Below are 24,202 nucleotides of genomic sequence, written 5' to 3'. Positions count from 1 at the left end.
CTCCAAGGAGGCAGGCCTGGCCGGACTCCCAGGTCTGAGGGAGGGGGCTGGGGGGCCTGGCTTCCTGGGTCCCCAGTGGAGAAGGGGGCTGTGGACTTGGACTTCTGAATCTGGGGGAGGAGAGGAGGCTAGGGGGCCTGGATTGCGGGGACCTGTGGGGAGGAAGGGGCCTGGGGCCTGAACTCTTGGGTCCCTGGTGAGGAAGGGGCCGAGGGGCTGACTCCTGGGTTCCTTGGGGAGGAGGGGGCCGGGGGCCCGCATTCCTGGGTCCTGGCACCCACCCGTAGAACCGACCTTGCGGGGCCTTCGCCGCACACAAGCTCGTGTCTGTGGGTCCGTGTCGGGGGCTCACCATCGCGGCTGGGGCCTCCCCGGCCCTCCCCGCCCTCCCTGGCCCCCGTCTGTCCGTCCAGTCCATCCGTCTGTCTGTCCACCTGCCGCGCCCCCCGGGCTGAGGTAGGAGGTTGTATAGTTGAGGAGGACACCCACGGAGATCACTATACGGCCTCCTAGCTTTCCCCAGGCTGCGCCCTGCACGGGACGGCCCGGCGGGGACCCCTGACCCCGGTCCCCTGCCCCACCCCGCCAGGCTGGGGAGAGGGGCTGCCGCAGGGATCGTGGGAGGAGAGGCTGGGCTGTTCCTTGTGTCCTCGTCCCTACATTCCTTCCTGCCCCTTCCCTCAAAGAGTTTCTCTCCCATCAAGATATCTCTGTTTTGCTTCCTCTCTGTCTCTCCATCTCCGCTGGGTCTCTGCACAGTGACCTCTGAGACCCTGTCTCCATCTGTCTCTTATGGTGCTTTCTGGGTCTCTGACGCTCCCCATGTCTCTCCATGGCTTGGTTTCTGTCTTTCGGGCCCTCACGGTGTCTCTGTGCCATGTCCATTTCTGCTGCACCCCACTACCACACCCCAGGGCTTGGCGGGCCCCCGCACACCGTACTGCCGGCCTCTGGGTCCCTGAGACCCTTTAACCTGTGAGGACGTCCAGGGTCACAGGTGAGGTTCTTGGGAGCCTGGCATCCGGCCCAGCCATCAGCCTGGGGTCCGACCCCTGACCCCTGACCCGACACACCCTTCCTCCCTGAAAACCCTGGAACCTGACATTGGACTGGAGACTGCAACCTGACCTCTGACCCTGTATCTTGAGCCCCTCCCCCACACCACTGTGACCTCACAAAAGTCTCCAGCTTCTCCACAGGCTGAGACCCTCCGCTATGGCCCTTCTGGCCGCAGGGAGCGCTGTGCCGTCCGCCCTGGTGGCCCTCACGGTCTTCCGGGCCTCCGCCTGGGCCTGTCTCCTCTGCTTCACGTCTTACAAGGAGCGCCTCCAAATCTGCCAGATCTTCGTCGGCCTGGAGAGCCCCGACCTCGAGAAGTGTGAGGAGGCCTTAACAGATGCCTTTAAGGGCCTCCAGGACACTGAAATCAGTGAGGAGACACCCCACATCCTCCAGGGCCCCGAGGGGGGCATGTGGAGGGAGGGACCAGAGAGGCCTGGAGAGACTGAGGGGAACAAAGGTTCAGAGACGGGAGGATGGAGACTTTGCGGGGGCCAGAGACTCAGAGACGGGAGGACAGAGGCTTTGCAGGGGCCAGAGACGGGAGGACAGAGGCTTTGCGGGGGCCAGAGGCTCAGAGACGGGAGGACAGAGGCTTTGCGGGGGCCAGAGGCTCAGAGGCGGGAGGACAGAGGCTTTGCGGGGGCCAGAGGCTCAGAGACGGGAGGACAGAGGCTTTGCGGGGGCCAGAGGCTCAGAGACGGGAGGACAGAGGCTTTGCGGGGGCCAGAGGCTCAGAGACGGGAGGACAGAGGCTTTGCGGGGGCCAGAGATGGGAGGACAGAGGCTTTGCGGGGGCCAGAGACTCAGAGACGGGAGGACAGAGGCTTTGCGGGGGCCAGAGGCTCAGAGACGGGAGGACAGAGGCTTTGCGGGGGCCAGAGGCTCAGAGACGGGAGGACAGAGGCTTTGCGGGGGCCAGAGGCTCAGAGACGGGAGGACAGAGGCTTTGCGGGGGCCAGAGGCTCAGAGACGGGAGGACAGAGGCTTTGCGGGGGCCAGAGGCTCAGAGACGGGAGGACAGAGGCTTTGCGGAGGCCAGAGGCTCAGAGAGAGGCAGAGGAAGGTCCACTTTGGGGATGTGGTGTTGGGGAACCGCTTCACCCCAGCTCCTGCCTCCGACCTCCAGACTACGAGGAAAGGAGCCATCTGCACGACGCCTTCACCCAGATGACCCACTCCCTGCAGGAGGTGGCCGCCGCCCAGGGTGAGTGGGGCGGGGCCGGCAGCGGCGGGAGATGCGGGCTTGGAGCCCCCAGGAGATGGATGTTTGTGCGGGGAAAGCCCAGAACTTGACAGCGATCTCGCAGGAGGTGACGCTTGGAAGCTGAGGGAGCTGGGCAGCCTTGTCGGGGAGAGGAGATGGGCAGGGGCTGGTGGAGACAGTGCAGAAGTAACTTAGAGTCTCAAGCCAGCTGGGATCAGGGAGATGTGCGTTCTGACCTCACTGTGTGGCTTGCCCTCTTCCTGGCTATGAGATTCTGGATGCATCATGGCTCCCCCGCCCCCCCGGGCCTCAACTTACCCATCTGAGAGATGGGACAATCTCCTTGCCTCCCAGGGTGGCCTCAGAGCTCAGTGAGAGGCAGGGCTCCCCCAGTGAGACAGACTTCAGGGAAGAGATCTTCCTCTAGGATAAAACACACATATTCCCTACAGTTAACAAAGTAATTCCACATTTTTGACATGTGAGGCTATTAGGGGGCCGGAAGACAGGTAGGAACAGGGAGAGAGAGGATGATTCAGGTGACAGCTGTGAAGGGAGACAGGCACACGTGACAGCCTTGGGGTGGGTGAGACACACACTCTAGAGAAACACATGCATGTGCCGGTGGGGAGGGACCTCAGGGCTGGGGCGACCCTTGCGGCCGAAGGGCAGCATGAGCAGTGATTGCAGCAGGCCACCGTGGTCACGTGACACAGGATCCCCCACCCCCACCCCCATGCCCGCAGTGTGCTGGAGACTGGGGGTGGGAGCGCTCGCTGCTTTGCAGCATAAACTGGCCACGTCAGTGGTCTGGGGGCTCTGCACTTATTTCTGCATCTTAGCTGTTACTTCTTTCGCTTCCTGCTCTTGCCACGGAGCTTCTTTGACAAAGATCCCTAAACGTGAGGCGGTTCCCATCTATCCAGGGGGCTCCCGGGGGGTCCAGCATGGAGAAGACTTCAGCTGCGGATCCCCCACCCCCAAAGGGAGAGCTGAGGAACTCAGAGCTGACTGGGGAGGAGGGAGGAAGATTCCAGGAGATGCCTGTTCTCCCCGGTTTAGGCCAACTTGTCACACAAGGTTTTGAAAAGAGCAGAAACAAGTCCAGCTCTGAGTGTAGAAGACCCTGGCGAGGGCTGTGTGTGGGACCGACTGGAGCAGGGGAGAGAGTGGAGGCTGGGAGGCCTGGGTGGAGGCTGCTGTGAAGGAGGCCAGAGCTGGGGTGGGGATTGTGAAGGTGGAGAAGAGGGAATCGGGTAGAGAGAGTCAAGGGCAGGAGGGATGGGGCTTGGATCTGATGAGCTGTTCAGGAAAAGGGGAAGAGGAGGATTAGGGGCCGTGTCCAGGGTCTGCCTCCATGCCTGAGGGGGCAGTGGGTCATCCCTGAGACCGGGAGCCTGGGAGGAAGAGCAGGGGTGGGGGCAGATGGCCAGCTGGGCGAGGATGTAATGACTGCGAGGGGCCTGGGGGACATCCAGGGTTCAGCTGGGAGTCAGGGAGACTTGACACTCTGTCCTGAAGGAGCAGGGCTGTGAGCCGGGGAAGGGCAGGGTCAGCTCTGCGTGTAGGAAGATCCTCTGGGGCCACATGGAGGACGGACTGGAGGGAGATGGGAGGCTGGGAGAAGCTGGTACTCCACAGATATTTATTGAATGTGCCAGGAGCACCACCAGGGACACAGCTGTGACCAAAACTGCAAGCCACCTGCCCTCAGGTTGCTTATGTTGATTATTAAACATAACAAGTGAAATGCCATTGATGTCAGTTGGTGATCTGTGCTGTGGAGGAAAACAGAAGGGGAACAGAATGGGGTGGCCATTGGGGTGATCAGGAGAGTTGCAAATGAGAAGGTCCAATTGAGCAAAGACTGGAACGAGGGGACAGTGAGAGCCACGCAGATAACCTGGGGAGAGAGCTTCCAGGCAGAGGGGAGAGCCGGTGCAAAGGCCCTGGGGCCAGTTGTTCTCTAGCCCCACAGTGTATGTCAGACTCTCCTGGGAGCTTATTAAAATGCAGACTCCTGGGCCCCTCCCTCTGTTTCTCAGCAGTAGGTCTGAGGTGGGGCCCAGAAATGGACATTGCTAACAAGTTCCCGGGAGCTGCTGCTGCTGTTCCAGGGACACACTTTGAGAACCACTATGGTGGGCCCTTGGTCTGACCTTAGCCAAGGTGGCTCCTCTTTCCAGCTTATACTCAATGACCATCACTTTAGCCAGTCTCTTCGGCTTTTGCTCTTGATATGGGGAAGCCATTGGAAGATTTTAAGGAAGGAGAGGGTCTGATTAAGGCCACGTGGGTCAAGGGCAGAAGCAGAGAGACCAGTGAGGTCAGTGGTGGCTCGGACCAGACGCAGTGGTTCAGGTGGGCCCAGACCAACCTGCCCCTTATATGGAAGATGCTGTGTTTTGTTTATATATTTTTTTGCTGGCCACGCGGTGTGGCATGCGGGATCTTAGTTCCCTGAACAGGGATCGAACCCGTGCCCCCTGCAGTGGAAGCTCAGAGTCTAAACCACTGGACCACCAGTGAAGTCCTGGCAGAGTTACTTGTTAATTATCTTCCTAAAGGATATCCTTGTATCAGCCCTAGGAGGTGGAGTTTTATAGCCCCATTTTCCAGATGGGCAAGTTGGGGCTCAGCTAGACAGGGAGGATGGACCCAGGAGATGTCTGGACCAGACATATATGGGGTGAGGGGTATGGGGAGAATCGAGGATGACTCCCGGGTCTCTCCCAAATGGAGGACCTGAGAGATGGACGTGCTGACTCAGAGTGGCTCCCGGTGGTGGCAGGTGACACTGTTAGTGTGTGTGAACCATGGAATGGATAATATGGTGTCAAGGAGGGCAGTGTATGTACCACAGGTAGTGGTCGCATGTGGAGGCTCTGGAGTTGGACCACCTGGGTTCAAATCTAGCTGTGTGACCTTGGGCTGCCTTCCTAACCTCTCTGTGCCTTGGTTTCCCCATCTCAAACTTGGGGATGGTAATACCAGTAGTTGACCCTTCTATGACACGGTGTGCCAGGCACCATCCCAAGCACTTAGAGACATTATCCCACATGGTCATTAAATGGTACCTGGCACATAGTTTGGAAGGGGAATGCTTTTATGTTGTATGACATTAAATCCTCCCTGCCAACCCTGTGAGGTAGACGCCAATATTGTCCCCGTTTTATGAACGAGGAAACTGAGGATCAGGAAGGTTAAATACTTGGCCGAGGTCACATAGGGAAGAGGATGTGTGATGGCTAGCTCAGGTGTGCGACAGGTGTGCTTATCATCGGAAGAGACAGGACTCAAACCCAGATGATCAGAAACAGTTGAAGTTCCTAATGAAGCACCTCTTTTGGGGGAGACTTTATAACATCCACCCGCGCCCCCTTGTGGTTCAGTTGATATAGCCCCTGCCCCTTGGCCTCTCTGGTTATTTCACTCCATCCCTACTTTCCTCCCATGCTTCTCCCCTGCCCCATGGCTGACTTGGTGTATCCCTTCCCCGTGAGTCATTTGGTTTGGTCCACAGATATTCCTTAGATGCCTCCTCCAACATCCTGGCCTCTCATTTGAGCACACGACTCGGACCACATCCTCCCGACCATCCTGTCATCTCCAGACCACATGCCTGCCTTGTGGCCAAGGAGAGACCACTAAGTCCTTGACCCCTCATTTTGAACCTGCTTCCTGGCTTCAGCGCCCCCTCCAGCTTCTACCCAATGATCATCACTTCAGCCAGTCTCTTGCCAATATTCTCAATTCCCTCCTCTGTTTTGTATGGTTTTAAATTGCAGAGAAACCTGCACTGGCTTAAGTAAGCTAGAAGTTTATTTCTCCCATAAAAAATAAGTCTTGAGTTAGGCACTTAAGGCTAGTATGGCAGCTCCATTTTCCTGGGAACCCAAGCCCCTTCCAGCTTTCTGCCTTACCATCTTAGGGTATACCCCCTTATCCTCATGGTCCTTTATAACTGCTAGAGCGCCAGCCATCAAATCTAAGTTTCAGGCAACAGGATGGAGGAAGGGGAAGGGGTCAATAATATGTCACCATTTCTCTCTTAAGCCTGCTTTCTGTAACTCACACATGACATTTGCACTTAATCTCAGGGAGCAGAAGTTGGTCATATGATCACAGCTAAGTCACATGACCACAACTAGCTGCAAGGGAGGTTGGGAAATGCAGTCTTTTAGCTGAAGCTGGGAAGGGTGCTTTCTCAGCTAAAATGCAGTATTATGTTACTAAAGAGAAAATAGATATTTTGAGGCAACTGGCAATCCCTGTGTATTTGTTTGCTAGGGCTGCTGTAACAAAATACCACAGACCGGGTGGCTTAAATAACAGAAATTTATTTGTTCACAATTTTGGAGGCTAGAAGTCCAAAATCAAGGAGTCAGTGTCAGCAGGGTTGGTTTCTTCTGAGGCCTCTCCCCTTGGCTTGTAGATGACTGGCTTCCCTCTGTGTCTGTGTCCAAATTTCCTATTCTTCTAAGGACATCAGTCATATTGGATTAAGGCCCACCCTAAAGACCTCATTTTAACCTAATTACCTCCTTAAGACTCTATCTCCAAGTACAGTTACATTCTGAAGGACTGGGGGTTAGGACTTCAACATATGAATTTGGGAGGGAGACAATTCAGCCCATAGGACCCTGCCGTGTTTCTTGATTTCCAAAACCGCCTCCACCTGTAAATCATTCCACCCGTCCACTTTGACAAAGCCCCAAAACATTATAGCTTGGAGGCCATTTCAGTGGTCAAAACTCAAACATCCATAAGGACAGAGAACATAAAAAGAGTGAGGGACTTCCCTGGTGGTTAGGACTCCACGCTTCCACTGCAGGGGGCACAGGTTCGATACCTGGCCGGGGAACTAAGATCCCACATGGTGCCATGTAGCATGGCCAAAAAAAAAATAAAATAAAATAAAGAAGAGAAAGAAAAGGAAGGGGAAAAAAAGGAGTGAAAGAGGGATAGAAATGAAGAGGCTGGGAGCTCTGTAAAAGTGGGTGTGTGCCCTGTCTGAAGGGGGAGGCTGCTGCTACGCTCCGGCTAACTGCTGCCTCATGGAAATACGGTCTCTCTTACAGCTCTTCCAAGTTTCTTAAAGGGATGCCAAACATTTTATGTGACTTTTCCCAAATTTTATATGATGGCAACTGGTTCATTTTAAAAAACACTTTCCAGGCCAAATATAACACATCCAAAGGATGGATCGGGGTCACTGCCTCCAGCTGTGGTCTCCATTCCAGTTGGATCCTGGAATTCATTCTACACATACTTATTTCTAAGACTCAGGGCCCTCTCCTGGGTTCTGAGGACATAGCACTAAGAGACAGACTTAAATGACCACTATGTATATATAAAATATGTATTTGTGGGCTTCCCTGGTGGCGCAGCGGTTGAGAGTCCGCCTGCCGATGCAGGGGACGCGGGTTCGTGCCCCGGTCCGGGAAGATCCCACATGCCGCAGAGCGGCTGGGCCCGTGAGCCGTGGCCGCTGAGCCTGCGCGTCCGGAGCCTGTGCTCCGCAACGGGAGAGGCCACAGCAGTGAGAGGCCCGCGTACCGGGGAAAAAAAAAAAATGTATTTGCAAACTGGTGAGAGCTATAATGGAATGAATGCAGCACTATTAGAGACAAAAATAGGGGACTGGGTTAGATTATACTTGTCAGGGAAAGCCTCTAAGGAGGTGGCACAGGTGTGACATGAGGGATGAGTAGGAGTAGGGGCAGAGATGTGCTGGAAACTGAAGGCGGCACGTGCAAAGGCCCTGAAGTGCCAGAGAATATGGTTCTTTTCATATTAGGGGAAACGAAAGGTGGGTATTAGGGATGGAATAGAGAGGGAGAGTAAGCCAGACCATAGAGCCTCGGAGGCCTTGGAAGACATGTGACCTTTATCCTCCCCTTTCCCCTCAACAAGATAACACAGATGATGCTGAGGGGTCCCATCAGAGAGGTTAGTCCAGAGTCAGCAGAAGGAAGGAGGTTTGGGGATCTGTCAGCCTTTGGGGTAGACAGGGTAGGAGGATGTGGCATATACCAGAGACATGGGGGTGGAGAGGGGTTGGGGGAGGGGCACAGGCACGATGACGGCGAGTTCTGTCAAGCTCGGCCAGCCTTGGGGAAGGGTCTTTACTACAAGGACTCCCTCTACCCTCCAGGGTCCTTTCAGGTTGCCTTTCCTCATGCCGCGGAGAAAATGCAGAAGATTATATTACAGCTTAAAGAAGGTAAAACAGACCATCTCCTTCCCCCAGGCACAGACAATTAGAAAACCCCACTCCCGAGACCCCCATCTGCTCCCTTCAGCGCAAACCCCTGGCCCGATCTCTGAGCCGAGCTTCCCTTGGTGGGTCACTCGGGACACAGCCTCTTCCTCTGCTTGGACCACTCTGGGTCCGGCCCCGCCCCTCCGACGGAAGGTTATCTCTAGCTGGAACGCTTCTTAGGACGGTCCTGTCCCAGATTAGCCCGGGCCTCTTCCTGGATCTCTGTGTCTGGCCCTGTGCACTCTGAAAGGTTTCCTTTCCAACCGGGCCGCCTTAGGGGCTACTTCCAGCCCGACCACACCTCTAACTGGGCCCCCTAGTTAGACTTTGTCCCCTCTGAGCATCGCCCAGGATCTAAGCCTGCCCCGTTTGACGGAATACACCGGAACTGGCCCTGCTTCCTTGGTGAGAGCAGCAGGCCTGCCGCCCTTTTCCCCCCACCCCGTCTTAGACGCTAGCAGCAGGCCTGTGCCTGACCTCTTAGTGGAATGCTGCAGGCCTGGCCCCGCCTACAGGTGGAATGCTGCAGGCTTGGCCCCGCCCCCTAGGTGGACCGCGTCAGGCCTGGCTCTGTCCTCTTGGAGGAATGCATCCGGCCCAGAAACGTTTCCTCTAGGGGAACTTCAGGTGGGCACCTGCCGCGACTTCCAGGGTAGTAACACTTGCTTTCTCTCCGCAGTCCAGGCCTGCATCCGTCCCTGCGGTAAGCACATCATTCAGAGCTCAGAATTGCGGGGAAGCGGGGTGGTAGGGGTCGAAACCTGGGACAAATGGGAGAGGACGGGTGGGCCTCTGATCCGAAGGGGGCCAATACGAGCCCCGGGGAAAAGTAAGTAAACCAGGTATTGTTCACAAACCTCATAAAAGGCGGGTCCGAAAACCAAAGCAAACCAATAGGGATCCTAGAGGCTGGAGCGTGGTGAGAGCTGGCCAATGAGCACAGGGAAGGCGGGGCCCAGATTCTGTCTGGCAGGTAGAATCCAAGGAGGTTAAATAGACCTTAAGGTGGCCGAAGGGATCCGGACTAGGGGAGGCAGGTGGAGTCCAGATCCAGCGTTCCCGTCCCATAGGACTCCAGGAGGTCGCCCGGCGTTTCCGCTGCCGAGGATGCTACTCTACGGTCTGCGACCTCCCGTTAGACTGCCCAGGTGAGGGGCGTGGCGTTGAAGGGCAAGAAACCTGAAAAACTGGAAGAGGGAGCTGAGTGCGGAGGAGGCGTGGTCTGGGGGCGGGGCCGGACGTGGGCGGGCCGAGGCGGTGATGAGGACTTGTCTTCAGTTCAGGACTTGACGGTGACTCGGGGTCATCAGGCTATGTTCTTTTGCACTGTGAACTTCCAGCTGCCTAAGGAAGAGATCACCTATTCCTGGAAGTTCGCAGGAGGAGGTGTGAGTCGGGGAGGGTCCAGCATGAAGACAGGAGGCGGGTTATGCTTTACTAGAGGATGGGGAGTCAGGATGCAGAGGGTGGGACTCGGTCTAGATTCAGACTTCGTGCAAGGGGAGGGTCTCGGCATTTAAGGGTAAGGGGCAAGCTCACAATGCAGAACCAGAGCTCAGGGGTGGGTTATCCGTAGTTTTCGGCGGGAGAGCAAATACTAGGCCCAAGAGGCGGAGTCAAGACTTAGGAGGCGGGACTATGCGTGAAAGATCGGCGAATAAGAGCTGAGGGTGGGGCCAGGGCTCAGAAAGTCGTGGTCTAGCTCGGGGGCGGGGCTTTACGTTGTGGTTTGGCGAGTCGGGGCGGAGAGAATCTCTTCTGGGCTCGGGGCTGGGGGCCCTCCTCCTCTCGCCGCTCCAGCCCAAGCGTCCCGCAGCTCCGGACTCAGGACCTGTCCTACTTCCGAGAGATACCAAGGGCCCGAGGATACCTGGCTCGGATCCGGCCGGTGCAGCCCACGCACCGCGGCACCTTCTCTTGCGTGATCACACACGACCAGCGGCCCCTGGCGCGGCTTTACTTCTTTCTGAACGGTGCGGGCGGGGCGGAGCTGCGCGGCAGGGGCGGGGCTACGTGAGGGGTGGGGCTCGTGCCCAGCTGACGTGCGCGTCCCCGCAGTGACAGGTCCGCCACCGCGCGGGGAGACTGAGCTCCAGGTCTCTTTTCGGGAAGTGTTGCGCTGGACGCCACGGGAGGGGGAGATGATCGAACCCTGGACGCCCAGCCTGGGCGAGCTGCTGGCCAGGCCCGAGGCTCTAACGCCGGGCAATCAGTGCCTGCTCGCGGCCGCTGTGGCCTTAGCCTCAGCCAGTGCGACCGTGCTGGCGTGGTGAGTCCCTGGGACCCCAGAATCCCAGCATCTGGCTCTCCGTTCCCAGACCCAAGAGTCTGGGTCCCCAGCCCCTCCTCCCTCAGATCCAGAAGTCTGAGTCGCCAGACCCTCTTAGGAGTCCAGGCCCCCACCCCGTCCTTCCTCAGACCAGGAGTCATAACCCCCAACCCCTATTTTCTCAGATCTAAGAGTCCAAGCCCTATCACCACCTTTGGGACCTAGGCTCCAGGACCCAGATTTCTGGTCCCCAGCCTCTCCCACACACACACACACGAACATCTCCTTTTTTCCCCAGGATGTTTTTTCGATGGTACTGCAGCGGCGACTAACAAAGGTATCTTTTTTATCCTATTTCCATCCCTAAAATAAAGAATCTATTTCAGCTCTCTAGATTCTTTCATCTTCGAAGGTGGTCACTACTAACTTAGGAGGAAGAGCGGCACACCCCAAAGATGTCCAGGTGCCCATGCCCCCATAACGACGGTAATAGGCGCAGCTGTCGCAGTGCAGGGTCCTGTAATGAGGCGTTAGGTGCAAGCCCAGACCCCTCCCCGGATTTCTGGCAGCATCCTGGACATTTCCGCCTGCAGCAGTCACCCTTAAAGAGTCCTTGACATCGCCCTGAAAGCCTGTTCCTCCCCCCAGACTTTCTTGCTCTCATAAAGGGCACCATCATCCACCCAGCTGCTCAACCAGAAACCGAAGTTGCGTTTAATTCCTCCTCCACTTCCAATCTAGTTCCAAATCTCAGCCTTTTCAATTCCTAAATATCTCATGGAGATGCTCCCTCTCTGTGGTCTGCCACCGTCTCTTGTGTGGATCACTCCAGCAGCCAGTCCCCACCGGCCTCCCTGGCTCTGCTCAGCCTGTGCCAGTGCAGTGCATTCTCCACAAAGCAGCCAGTGATTTTTTTTTTTTTTTTTTTGCTACTTTGGCTAAGGTTTTATTTATTTATTTATTTATTTATTTATTTATTTATTTTTGCGGTACGCGGGCCTCTCACTGTTGTGGCCTCTCCCGTTGCGGAGCACATGCTCCGGACGCACAGGCTCAGCGGCCATGGCTCACGGGCCCAGCCACTCCGCGGCATGTGGGATCTTCCCGGACCGGGACACGAACCCGCGTCCCCTGCATCGACAGGCGGACTCTCAACCACTGCGCCACCAGGGAAGCCCTAAGGTTTTATTTTTTTTAATTTTTATTAGACTGTAGTTGATTTACAATACTGTGTTCCTACTGTACAGCAAAGTGAATCAGTTATACATATATCTACTCCTTTTTAGATTCTTTTCCCATACAGGTCATTACAGAGCGTTGAGTAGAGCTCCCTGTGCTGTACAGTAGCTCCTTATTAGTTACCTATTTTATATATAGTAGTGTGTGTATGTGATCCCAATCTCTAGAGTGTATTTTGAAGTTTGTCAGATCAGGTCACTCCTCTGCTCAGAACCCTTCAGTGGCTCCCCATTGCTGTTGGAACAAAATCCAGTTCCTTGCGAAGGCCTCCAAAGGCCCCCAAGGTTCTGGTTAACTTTGTCCCACCCCACTCTTCCCCCTTGATCTTTCTATCTTGCAGTTCCTCTGGCCTTTGCTCATGCGTTGTATTCATCACGATTCTTCTCATTCTCTCCAGGACCCGGGTCCATACTAGTTTCTGCCTAGAATAATGTTCCCTTTTTTGTCCAGTTAACTCAGTTATGATTTCCCCTGAATGGCCTTTACATGCATTGACCCATTTAATCTCCAGGACAAGGCTGTGTGGGCGGACACTGTGTTTATGTGCCTGACTCCACCTCCCTCTCCTCCCCCTCTTTACTCTCTAGCCCCACTGGCCTTTTTTTTTTTTGTCCCTTGAACACGCAAAGTTCAGTTCTGTCCCTGGGCCTTTGCACATGCTGTTCTTCCTACTTGAAATGACTTTACTCTGAACCTCACAAAGCCACCTCCCTCTCATTGCACAGGTCCCAGCTCAAATGTCACCTCTGACGACTCCCCTCCTCCCACATGACATCCCCCTATTTTATTTTATTTTTTATTTTTTTTATTTTTTTTGGCTGTGCCATGAGGTTTGGTGGGTCTTGGTTCCTGACCAGGGATCGAACCCGGGCCCTCAACAATGAAAGCACTGAGCCCTAACCACTGGATCTCCAGGGAGTTCCCAACATCCCCCTATTTTAGCTTGTGTATTATACGTGTTCAGACCTAATGTAAATTTATTTTTTAATTTGGTTTTGTGTCTTCCCCACTTAAAAGGTAAGCTCCTTTATATTCTTATTCACCGATGTGTTCCCCTTCAATGATTCATTCAATCAGCAAATATTTACTGAGCGTTTACTATGTGCCAGGCATTTCCAAGGCACTGTAGACACAGCAATGAAGAAATCAGAACAGACAAAAACCTGCACCCTCAAGATAGGCGGAGGGGATTAAGAGATATAAACTATTATGTATAAAATAAATACGCTACAATGATATAATGTACGGCACAAGGAATATAGCCAATATTTTATAATAACTTTAAATGGAGTATAATCTATAAATTATTGAATCTGTTGTATGCCTGAAAATTATATAATATTGTACATCAGCTGTACTTTAATTTAAAAAAAATCTGCACCCTCATGGAGTTTAGATTCTCATCGATGGTCAAAAAATAAACAAGAAAATTATGTAGAAATGTGCACCAAGGCATATGATAATATACGTGATGGAGAAAATAAAGCAGGGAAACGGGGATGTTAGGGGGAGGAGGGTAGCAATAGGATCTTTGGAGAAGGCCCCACCCAAGAAGGTGCCCCTAAAATAAAGGCTTGAAGGGGATGAGGTATGAGCCATGTGAATATATGTGTTAAGAGCGCTCCAGGTAAAAGAAACAGCAGGAGCGAAGGCCCTGGGGCAGGGGTGTGCCTGGTGTGTGCAAGGACAGCCAGGAGTTCAATCCACTGGGAGCAGGGCTTTAGGAAATGAGCATGCAGTGAGGTCAGAGAGAACACGGGGGGGCCAGTTCATGCAGGACCTTGGCCACCCTAAGCTCTTGATTTTCCTCCATATGAGATCATGGTGGTTTTTGAGCCCAGGAATGTCATGATTTGATTTGACTTACATAGCTCCTGCATGGCTAACAGACCGCAGGGGGCAAGGGTGGAAGCAGAGGTCACTGTTAGGTGGTAGGCCAGGCATGAGGTAGCAACTTTAATCCAGGGAAGAGATGCAGCTCGGGGACAAAGCAGTGACAGTGAAGGTGAGGAGCGGTGGTCCTAGATCTGTCATGTAGGTAGAACCAGTGGGATCTGCTGACGGATCAGCGTGTCGGATATGAAAGAAAAGACGAGGGTCAGGATCAATGGTCAGGACAGCAGCAATGTCTAGTAGAACTCTCTGCCCTGATGGAAACGTTCTAGACCTGCCCTGTCCAGTATGGCAGCCACCAGCCACATGTGGCCGTGAAGCACCAGAATTGTGGCCAGTGCAACTGAGGAACTGAATTTCTAATCTTTAATAGTTTTCATAATTTAAATCGTCCCACCTCTGTGACAACAGAAGTCATAGAGGCATGTGTCTGGGTATCCTTAACTAGGGATCACAGTCTCTTTGCTTAATTGACTAGGAGCTCCTGGAAGGCAAATTCTGCCTCTTAATTGCTTCTGTATTTGCAAACCTGGCAAAGTGTGTGGAATTCAATAGGAGATTGATAAATGTTTTTGTGGCCGATTGAATCAAAGAATGAATGAAATGAGATGATAGTGTCGGGTACAACATAGTAGGTCCTCTGTAAGTATCTGAATGAAGAGTTGAGAAATTCCACCCTCAAAACAACCCTGATCCATGGGACTCCTATCACTATGTTCCAAAGAGGGAGTCCAGGCTCCGAGGAAGGAGGGTATCCTGTCTAGTGTCAAACAGCTGGCACCCCAGATGGAGCCACGAGTTCCCAGTTCTCAACCATTCAGCCCCCTTAATTCTCAAAAAAAATAAAGAAAAAGAAGACGAACGGAGGAGGTAGGCTCGGAAGAAAATAAATAAAATTATTATATCCTAATCACACAGTACAAATGGGGGTTAAATAAGAACAGGGAGAAATCGGGGGCCCCAGGACAGCATGTGGGGGCCCCTTTCCCCCCCGCCCCTAAAAACCCACACCCTGTTCAATAAATACCCCTCCCAAGAGACTCAGAATTACCAGCCCCCAAAGAGTCCAGGCTGAAGAGTCTTGGGTCGAGCCCCTCACTTTACAGAGGAGGGCAACTGAGGCCCAGAGGGTCACCCGGCAAGTTCGTGGTTCCGGGGACCCTGGTAGGTCTCCTCTGGCCGCCCCCGGACCCCCCTGAGCGGGCGCCCCGCGCACCTGGACTCACACCTGGACGCGGTAGCCCCCCGCTCGCCTCCGGCAGAGCCTCCGCACCCACACCCAGTAGAAGGTCAGCATGATGGCCCAGTAGCCCACGTAGGCGCCGGCCCCCGCGGCCAGGTGGCGGGCCTCGGCCGCGCGGGAGGGCCCGCTCCAGTCGGCCCGGGCCTCGCGCACCACGCTGCGGACCAGCCCCCCGAGCAGCAGCAGCGCCCAGAGGGCCAGCGGCAGCACCGGGACGTAGTTGGCGGCCAGCTGGCGGCGGCCGGACGTGCCCCAGCCGCTCTGGTTCATGGTCGCCAGCGCCAGGAACTTGGCGGGCAGGAGGCCGCCCATGTAGAGGGGCGCGTAGAGCGAGAGCAGGAGCATCCGCAGGCAGCCGCGCAGCCAGGCCGCGAAGGCCGCCTTGGCCAGCGCCACGCCCTGCACGCACAGCAGCACCCAGAGCAGCGCCCACGGGCGGCCCGCGTAGAAGAGCCGGAGCACCGTGGCCGCCACGAAGAAGGGGAAGAGGCCCGAGACCACCGCCTCGTAGGTCATCCACGCGTGGTGCCGGTGCCACCAGAGCGCGTTGTACAGCCACTCGCGGAAGTACGACTTGGACCAGCGCGTCTGCTGGCTCAGCCAGCGCAGGAAGGATGAGGGCGTCTCCGAGTAGCAGCGGGACCGCGAGGTGTACCTGGACGGGTGGGAGGAGGCAGGGCCGTCAGCGCGGCCCTCCTTGGGGCCCCCGGACGGAGAGCGGGAGCCAGAGATGGCCAGGGGGCAAGTTTTCTCGACCTCTGTGGGCCTCGGGGTTCTTGATGCCCACCTACGTCCTTGGACTCTTTAATCAATAGAAATTGATAAAAGGCCAAAGGAGAAATTCCAGTAAGGCTTTACTGGGACTCCTGCTGCAAGTAACAGGTTCCCTGGCTCGCTGGGGGAAGGGGGAGGGGACACGGGGACGAGCTGGTCCCTTCCATGGGGTGAAGGTCGGGGCGGATCTGTGGGTGGGCTGGAGGGTGTAGCTTAGGTGGTCCGCCCACCCCCTTGGTGGTGCCCTGGACGGGGATCGTGCGCATGCGCAGGACCCTGCTTTTGCTCCCCACACCTCAGAAGTGGCGGTTGAGTTTGGGCCTTTTTGTATCTTCTTGTTCATAATTTGCCCCAACTGCATATGTGTGCAGTTATTTTTAGTCTCTTATAGTTTCTTTGTATTTTGTTGCTGGAGGAGAGGTTTGTTTAGGCGCAAGCGCTGCAGTAAAGGGCCCCAGGTCCCAGGTCCCAGCCTGTCTCATTCTCCTATGTAAAATGGGGTCAATAACGGTTCCTACCTAATAGATGAGGATTAAACGCTAAGTGCTTAGGACCAGTACATAGTACTTGCTCAATAGATGATAACGACTACTACTATTTTTATTACGACTAATGTAACCACTGGCATTACTAATATCACTGCGGTATTACTAATGCTATCACTAATCTGTTACGAATACTATTCTTGGCAGGCACCATGGTGAGGAACAAGCCGGGCATGGTTCCTACCCAGGGTAACCCATGCGTTAGAGCTTCTCAATGGAACCATTAAGCTCCCTTCCAGTGGCTCTGCCAGACATTACTAATCAATCCCTCCCCGGTTTCCAGCCCAGCCCACGCAAAGCTAGAATCGCTTGTACGGAGCATCACCTTAGGTGGCCTCCAGCAGTCAGTTTGTTAGGAGGGTCTATCCCCGCGGGCACTAGTCTATCCCCGCGGGCACTGTTTGACAGTGTCCAGTCTCCTTCCCCTGTGTCACTTGGCATCCTCAGCGGCCTCCCTGCTAATCCTCTTCCTCCCTGCAGTCTGTACAGCTGGAGGGATCCTGTTAGAACAACATGCCGCCCCTCTGCTCAAACCCCCTCCTCGTGGCTCCCTCATCTTAGTTCACAGTTCTTACTGTGGCGCACAAGCCTTTCATGCGCGGACACCTCCAACCCCACCCGCGTGGACTCTCTGTCCTCTCCTGACACTCTCTCCCTTGCTGCACTATTTCCCGCCCATCCTTATCTTACCCTAATTTAACATTTCACTCCCTATCTGGAAACTTCCTGGCTTTATGTGTCACCTTCGCATGATCGTTATCTAATACACTATATGTTCTACTTACATATTTTATTTATTGTCTGTCTCCCCAATCAACGTAAGCATGAATTTGCATCTCTTTTGTTTGCTGCTGCATCCCCAGAGCTGAAAACATTGGCAGCACTTAAAGAATATTTGTCAAGCGAATGAATGCCCGGGTTCCCTCGGTATACCCCGAGTTGTCTCTGGTGCTGTCACTGAGTCGAACTTCATAGAAATCCCTTTCCCCTGAACTTCACTGGTCTAGCCCATGCACCCCATGAGCCTCATTGAATCACATCTCTTCTTCCTGAAGCACTTACTAGAGCTGAGGCACTCCCCTCCTCTCCCACTTGAATCTTCTCACTCTCTCACTAGTGAGATCCCACTCCGTTGATCTCTTTCTCTCCCCACAGATTGGGGTAATCTGTGCTCTCTGCGGTAGAGCCATCTTGCCACATCTGAGGTTGTACCTTCTAGGCGGAATCCCTACCCTCACCTTGCCCTGCTTAGAAGAGTCCGCTGGGTCACATGGTTCAATGCAAATGCCCCTATGGTATCTTCCACTCTCCCCTAATGTCTCACTGGGTGTTGCTCCCTGATTCAACACAAATGCCACTTGTGCTCCATAGGGCTTCTTTTCCTCTCCCCTAAAAGCTCACTTGAAATGCACTTTAGGTTTGGAGAGTTTCCAGCACACGCACACGCACACACACGTGTGGATACTCACTGGCCTCTGCACACACTCAAACACCCTGTCCCCTCAGCTTACTTGGTGGCATAGCCCATGCTGAGCATGCGGTTGGTGAGGTGACGGTCATCCCCAAAGGTGCAGTGGGTGCCCAGGAACTTCTGGTTGTACCAGGCCTCAAGGAACTGCTGCAGGAGGTTGTTCCTATATAGGCCTAGGTGGGGAAGGGGAGTACAGGAGCATCGGCCTCTGCTGTTGCCAACACCATCCCCAGCCCTAGCTCCAAACCAACTCGTCTCCAATCCCAACCCCATCCGTAACCATCTTAATGCTATTCTCAACCTGTCTCCAGTGACAACTCCAGCCCCAGTCCTGTTCTCAACCTCAAATCCTTCCTCACCCCCACACCCATCCCAAACTTGCCCCAGTCCTGTTGCTGACCCACACCCACTTTGACTGCAAACCCATCCTCAATCTCACATCCATTCTCAGCCCCATCCGCTACCCGTCCTCATCCAAAAACCCATCTCCAACCCTAAACCTAGCACCAACACTGTCCTTGACTCCAAACCCATCTCTTCCCCTTCCCCAAACCCTCCCCCTGCCCCAATCCCAATCCCCAACCATACCCTTTCTCCAGCCCATTCCCGACACCAAAAACCATCCCCACCTCCAACTTCCAATCTTATCCTTATCCCCAGTTCCTGCCCCAGCCCCATCTTTGTCCCCAGTCTCAATCACGTCTTCAATCCATTCTGGCTCCCCTTCTCCCTTCCCTCTCTGCCCCATCCATGGCCCTCCCAAGCCCTACCCCTGCTCACCTAGGGGACCACTGATGCAGGACACGCAGTGGAAGTAGCTCTGACAAGCGCGCTCCACGTTGAAGGCCACCCAGTACCGCAGGCTGCTTAGGAAGCTGACCCAGGAGTCCAGAGGGTTAAGGATCCGCACGTCGCCCCCAACGGCCCCTACCCAGGGGTCCTCGTCCAGCACCTGCACCAGCTCCAGCAGTGCCACAGGGTCCAGCCTGGTGTCTGAGTCACAGACCTGTCAGGTGGGAGGGACCAGGGTCAGGTTGGTAATTGAGGGGAGAGCACCAAGGGAAGGGGAGCAGCTGGGACCTCTGCAGCCACTCTGAACACAACTTTGAATGTTTTAGTCACTTTCTTTCTTTTTTTTTTTTTTTGCGGTAGTCGGGCCTCTCACTGTTGTGGCCTCTCCCGTTGCGGAGCACAGGCTCCGGACGCGCAGGCTCGGCGGCCATGGCTCACGGGCCCAGCGCTCCGCGGCATGTGGGATCTTCCCGGACCGGGGCACGAACCCGCGTCCCCTGCCTCGGCAGGCGGACTCCCAACCACTGCGCCACCAGGGAAGTCCTTCTCTTCCTGGTCTTGATGAGGCAAGCTGCCATGAGTTCTATGATGGCAAAGAAACAAATTCTGCCAACAAACACATGAGCTTGGAAGAGGTCCCTGAGCACTAGATAAAACCCAGCTCCAGCTGACGTCATGACTGCAGCCTGATGATACCATGGACAGAGGATCCAGTTAAGCTTTGCCCAGACCCCTAACCCATGGAAACTCTGAGATAATAAATGTGTTTTGTTTCAAGCTGCCACATGTGTGGAAATTTGTTATGCGGCAATTAAAAAAAAATAAGGCAGTGCATTAATGAATGAACCACTACATTGAATGGATGAATGAACGACAAAATGAACAAATAAATCTCTATATTGAATAGATAGGTAAATGGATGGGTAAATGAACAAGAGAATCTCAACACTGAATGAATGAAGAAGGGAAGAAACAGAATGAACCAATCTCTACATTTAATGGATAAGTGAATGAATAAATGATCGCCATATTGGATGGACAGATGGATGCATGAATCAATGAGTAAAAGAAAGAATTTCTACATTAGATGAAGAAAAAATGGAATCTCTGCATTGAATGAGTGAATAAATAAAGGAATGAATGACCTCTATATTGGCTGATTAGATGAATGAATGAGTGAAGAAAAAAAGGACTACAATGAAAGAAGGAAGGGAAAGAGGGAGGGAGACATTCTATATAGAATGGATGAATGAATCTTTATGTTGAATGGATGGATAAATGGATGGATGAGTGAATGAGTGAGTTAAGGAAAGTCTCTGCATCAAACGGATGAATGAATGAAGACACGAGAGAAAGAAGGAAGAAATCTCTTCGTTGAATGGATACATGAATGAATAAAATGAATGAGTGACCTCCCTATTGGATAGGTGGATAAATGGTCGTATGAATGATTGAGCGAAGGAAAGAATCTCTCCACTGAATGGGTGAATGAATAAAGGAAGGAAAGAAGAGGTTCATTCTAATCTCTAAATTGAATGAAGGGTCCGAGGGAAGTGGGATTCGGGGTGTTAGGGCCACGATGCGGTGCGGGTGCCTTCCACTCACCTGCACGTAGTCCACCGAGTCGCCGAGCGCCTTGAAGGCGGTGTACATGACCTCGCGCTTGCCGCCCCAGCGCTGCGCCACGCACACGCACCTGCGCGTCCTCACCAGCGCCTCCACCGCCAGCCGCCCGGGATCCTCGGCCTCCACCTCCCGGTAGGCGCCCTCGCCCGCCGCGCCCGCCGCCGCAGGTTCCCACGGCTGGTGGTAGTTGCTGTCCCACACGTAGGTGGCGGGGTCCTCGTCGGCGAAGACCTCGCGGAACATGTCGACCATGTAGAGGTCCTCGGCGCGGTTGCCGTCCACCACCATGAGGATGTGCAGCCGCGCACGCGGGTACACGAGGGCGCGCGCGGACACCAGGCACTGGCGCAGGTACGCGGGGTCCTCCTGGTATGCGGAGATGGTCAGCGCCACGCTGCGCGCCGTGGCAGCGTCCGGAGGGCCCCGCGCCGCCGCCCGCCGCGCCGCCGCCGCCACCCGCCGGTGCTCCAGGTACGCGAAGAGGCTCTGCGCTACCAGGTGCACCGAGAGGAAGGCCCCGTAGAGGCCGAAGGCCAGGAGGCCGTAGCGATCCGAGGCCAGCGGCACGCTGGCGGCGTAAGCCCAGGTCATGAGGCCCAGGATGAGCAGCGCGAAGGCGATGGTCAGCACCCTCCGGGCCAGGCCGGAGCAGTGGCGGGCTGCAGGGCTGGGCTTGGGCACGTCCTGCCAGGGGGCGGAGAGAGGGGATAGGAAGGGGAAGAGGGTCCTGAAATGCCTCCAAGGGGAAAGAACCCCCTCCCTGGGTTTTGTTTCCAGGCCAGTGATAACATACCCTTTTCGTAAAGAAAATCCCCTGGGTACTGCAAAGTTATTTTCATTAACGAAAATAAATGTGGCAAACAGTTATCGAGGCTGAATGCCTGCTTCTGTTGATTCTAATACATTTTTTTCACATTTTTAACAGCTTTTAAATCCACGAAGATTACACTCAGTGGAGTGTCACAGTTTAATTAACAAAGGTTTCCCGCCTCCTTCTTAGTGGCACAGAAAATAATGGTTCATCTTATAAAGGTTTCTTAGTGTTAATGCTAGTAATACTAATATACATCTAAAAGAAGAGAATGCAATGTGCTATGCGCCAGGCAGTGCTCTAAACCTTTTATAGGAACTAACTTATCTGAATCCTCGCAACAGCCCTGTAAGGTAGGTACAATTATTACCATCCCCATTTTACAGATGAGGCAACTGAGTCACACAGAGATGCAGCAACCTGCCCAAGGTCTGCCTGGAAAGCAGAGAAGCCAAGTTTTTTGTTTGTTGCATTTAAAAAAATTGTTATTGCCGTATAGTTGACTTACAGTGTTGTGTTAATTTCTGCTGTACAGCAGTGATTCAGTTAAACGTCTATATTCTTTTTCATATGCTTTTCCATTATAATTTACCACAGGATATTGAATATAGTTCCCTGTGCTATACAGGAGGACCTTGTTGTTTATCCATTCTATATAGAATAGTTTGCATCTGCTAATCCCAAACTCCCAATCCTTCCCTCCTCCCCCTTGGCAACCACAAGTCTGTCAGAGAAGCCAAGATTTGAACCCTAAGAATCCAATCACTAAACCACAACCTTATATACTGGCTTTACTCCTCAGGAGCGCCCCGGGGCACAGAGAGTGTTTCCTGCTGCCACTATACAGATGGCAAAACTGAGGATTGATTAGCCAGGAGGAGTGGCTGGCAGGGCCAGGTGTCCAGTACATGTGGCTGGAACAGCTCAGAATCAAAGGGGAAGAGGTGCCTCTGTTTTCTCATCTGTAAAATGGGGGTTTAGCCCCTTCCCTGTGCCAAACACTGCCCCATGGGAGGTAGGTACTGTTACCCCCTCCTGTTACAAGTAAGGAAACTGAGGCACCAGGAGGTGTATTCTCTCGTCCAAGGTCGCTAGGCTCCACCGTCCTCTACGTTAAACCGCCTCCTCTGTCACCGGTTCCCATCTCTTGGGCTTATGATGAGTTAAATGAATCACTAAGCTGTAGAGCTGCACTGTCTCATAAGGGACCCACCAGCCACACGTGGCTACAGGACACTTGAAATGTAACCAGCGCCACTGAGGAACTGAATTTTTAATTGTATTCGATTTACGTGTTTAAATTTAGGTAATGGTCCTTAATTCAGTTACTGGAAAGCTTTTATGCCTGTTTGGAACAAGGAGGGGCTGTGAAGCTTCTCTTTCAACTAAATTTTACGAAATCTAAAAATACAGATCAGGCATCTCCAGTGAAAATATAGCATCTGCATGACGTGTGCCACACATCTGGACTATGAAGCCTGAATGTGGAGAAAATATAGCATCTGCATGAGGTGTGCCACACATCTGGACTGTGAAGCCTGAATGTGGGGAAAATATAGCATCTGCATGACGTGTGCCACACATCTGGACTGTGAAGCCTGAATGTGGAGAAAATATAGCATCTGCATGGGGTGTGCCACACATCTGGACTATGAAGCCTGAATGTGGGGAAAATATAGCATCTGCATGACGTGTGCCACACATCTGGACTGTGAAGCCTGAATGTGGGGAAAAAAAGAAAGTAAAGTATCCCATTCATGTTTTTGCATTGATTACATACGGAAATGATAATATTTTTGATATATAGTGAGGGTCGGCGTACTACGGCCTCCTTTTTCACTACGGCCCCGCAAGCTAAGATTAGTTTTTATGGTTTTAGAAGGTTGAAAAAAGTGAAAAGAAGAAAAATACTTTGTGGCACATGAAGATTTTATGAATATACACACTATTACGTGTAAAATAAACAACAAGGACCTCCTGTATAGCACAGGGAAGTATGTACTCAATATTTTGTAATAACCTATGTGGGAAAAGAATCTGAATAAATATATAACTGAATTACATTGCTGTACACCTGAAACTAAGAGGACATTGTCAATCAACTATACTTCCATAAAAACAAAGAAATAAAGAGAATTATATGAAATTCAAATGTCAGCGTCCTTACGTCCTATTATTGGCACACGACGCTCATCTGATTACATATTGTACAAGCTTGATTTCTCACTACGCCAAAGTGGAGTAGTTACAATACTCAATGGTATGGCCCTCAAAACCCCAAATATTGACTGTCTGGCCTGGTACTGAAAAAGTTTGCCGACTCCTGATAGCTTGGGTTAAAGAAAATGTTATTATTAAAATTAATTACACCTGTTTCTTTTTCCCTTTTTAGTGTGGTTACTAGAAAATTTTAAATTATGTATGTGGCTTATATTATGTTTCTCTCTAGGGCAGAGCTAAGGTACAGCTTTGAGCCTGGTTCTAGTAACCGGCCAGTATTAGCAAGTATTATTTCTTCTGGAATCCTCCTTCTCTGTCTCTGCCTGAGTTTCTGGGGGTGGCCCAATTCATGCTGGGGATCAGCGAGATGGCTGGGTATCTGGAGCGTTCTAAACCCAACAACAGTCATGATAACACGCGTCGGCTATGGACGCACAACTCCACACGTATACTCACACACGATGAGAGACACACAGAGCGTGCCCCCATAGGAAAACACTCATGTTCTGAAAGATGACTCCAGACACCTGCCCTTAGAATTTAGTGATCCTGAAACTAACGGACATCAGCCCCCCTCCACCACCACTGACAGCCACACAGGTGAACTCCAGGACACATGCCCTTCAGCAGGAAGGAAAAACACCAGGAAGAGATGCCCAGGCGGCGACCAACACACAGACACCCACCCGTGGGTCTGGAGCAATGGGGCAGATGCAAGTTTCAGAAAAAAATAGTAACCGTTGAGACTGAACCATATGAAATTGCTATTTTCACCAGTCAAAGGAGAC

The 24,202-nt window shown here is 53.1% G+C and overlaps 2 protein-coding genes across 2 annotated transcripts; one reads left to right on the top strand and one right to left on the bottom strand.

Annotated features, from left to right (window-relative positions):
- The first annotated feature begins 1,215 nt into the window (after window positions 1-1,215).
- SPACA6 (sperm acrosome associated 6) lies at window positions 1,216-11,159 on the top strand. Its single transcript, XM_060000613.2, has 9 exons — window positions 1,216-1,429; window positions 2,189-2,266; window positions 8,424-8,492; window positions 9,211-9,234; window positions 9,602-9,679; window positions 9,810-9,919; window positions 10,348-10,504; window positions 10,590-10,800; window positions 11,099-11,159. Exons 1-9 carry the CDS (start codon window positions 1,216-1,218, stop codon window positions 11,130-11,132), a joined length of 975 nt encoding a protein of 324 aa, XP_059856596.2. The 3' UTR covers window positions 11,133-11,159.
- Window positions 11,160-14,936: 3,777 nt separating this feature from the next.
- On the bottom strand, window positions 14,937-20,989 carry HAS1 (hyaluronan synthase 1). The gene is made up of 4 exons (XM_059999773.1): window positions 20,363-20,989; window positions 18,746-18,971; window positions 18,006-18,138; window positions 14,937-15,830 (listed from the first exon to the last, which is right to left on the bottom strand). The coding sequence occupies exons 1-4, from the start codon at window positions 20,972-20,974 to the stop codon at window positions 15,155-15,157; spliced, it is 1,647 nt and encodes a 548-aa protein (XP_059855756.1). The 5' UTR covers window positions 20,975-20,989; the 3' UTR covers window positions 14,937-15,154.
- Between the last annotated feature and the right edge of the window lie 3,213 nt (window positions 20,990-24,202).

Source organism: Delphinus delphis, chromosome 20 (genome assembly GCF_949987515.2).
Source record: "Delphinus delphis chromosome 20, mDelDel1.2, whole genome shotgun sequence".
Taxonomy (NCBI): domain Eukaryota; kingdom Metazoa; phylum Chordata; class Mammalia; order Artiodactyla; family Delphinidae; genus Delphinus; species Delphinus delphis.
The sequence above is the reverse complement of the archived record's forward strand: the minus strand, read 5'-3'. Positions and strand labels throughout refer to the sequence as shown.